The sequence below is a fragment of the Pterocles gutturalis genome, unplaced genomic scaffold, assembly GCF_000699245.1.
Source record: "Pterocles gutturalis isolate BGI_N339 unplaced genomic scaffold, ASM69924v1 scaffold27851, whole genome shotgun sequence".
Lineage (NCBI taxonomy): Eukaryota > Metazoa > Chordata > Aves > Pterocliformes > Pteroclidae > Pterocles > Pterocles gutturalis.
The window spans coordinates 1-1126 of record NW_010106278.1 but is presented as its reverse complement, the minus strand read 5'-3'; the positions used below and the strand labels follow the sequence as shown (position 1 = coordinate 1126).

Genomic DNA, 1126 nt, shown 5'->3' with positions numbered 1-1126 from the left:
GTGGTCCTTGGCCACTGCACGGTGCCGCCCGGTTTCAGGCTGGATTTCAGGTTTGTGGTCCCCTGGGGCCTGCCGGAGGCTGGAGGCTTTGTGGGAGATCTTTTCATTTGGGGGGGTCTGCTGGAGGGCTTAAAACTTCCCCCTGGAAGCATGTTGGGCGGCTTTCCTGTGGGTCCCCTTCCCGTGATCGTGTTTTCCTTGTTTGCCCCTGGTTTTTTATGGAGCAAATTAGTAGAAGCACTAAGTAACCGAGGGGGCTGCAACGGCTGAGTTTTGACATTTGGTTTTTGAGATGCACTCTTTGAGCCTGGCAAGGTTTTCCTGAATTTATCCTGAATCTGCTCCTCCTTAGCCTGGTGGCTATTAATTCTGTCCTTTGGGCCCGTGACGGTTCTGGACATCGTGGCTGAGCCCTGCCTGGGAGCCAAGACCCTCTTGTTCCCGAGATTGTTTCCACCAGACTGGGAAGCTCTGTTCAGCACAGGGTGTGCAGAGGCTTGTGCTCTGATATTTTCTTTGTTGCAGCGCAGCCTGTCCTGCAGGCCCTCATGCAGGGAGCGAGGTGCCCCAGGAGCGAGGGGGTCGCTTCCAGCTGGAGGTGCTGCAGCAGTGACAGTCTCCTGTGCAGGCTTCTTGCTCCTTTCTGGATTTAGGTGACCAGAGCTGTCAGTTGGGAGCCTCCCTCTGGGCTGTGTGGAGTGGCTTGTGCTCGGCATGAGCCCCACGGGAAGCTTTGCGCTCTTCCTCGGCTGCTCCGGATGCACCACTGCTGCTCTCTGGGATGTATTTGAAGACTTCTGCTGAGCGGGCGGCGTGGCCAGCATGCTGCGTGTATTTGGCACCAAGCCTGCCATCCCTCTGAGCACCCTTCACCACGTTTTTGAGAACATCCTTCTTGTTCCGGTCAACCTGGAGAGACAAAGCGAATCTCAGCCCCGAGCAGAGCTCTGCTTGGTTAAACCGTGACAGCTCGCTCCTGTCCCAGCCCTGCTGGCCCCGGGGACATCCACGCCAAGGCCCGTGGTGACAAAGCAGCTGTCAACAGAACAATAATGCAATACCCACCAGCACATGGGCAGAGGATGAGTGTCCCACACTGAGTTCCTCTGAAAAATAACGAGGGGAC

General features: G+C 56.6%; 1 protein-coding gene across 1 annotated transcript in view; it reads right to left on the bottom strand.

The window, feature by feature from the left end:
* LOC104472175 (actin cytoskeleton-regulatory complex protein PAN1-like) overlaps positions 1-909 on the bottom strand; it is a gene marked incomplete at its 5' end in the record, with an annotated part of 1170 nt that extends 261 nt beyond the window's left edge. Inside the window, 2 exon segments of the mRNA XM_010087746.1 lie at positions 16-809; positions 811-909. Coding sequence (XP_010086048.1) covers positions 16-809; positions 811-909 — 893 coding nt within the window.
* Positions 910-1126: the final 217 nt, after the last annotated feature.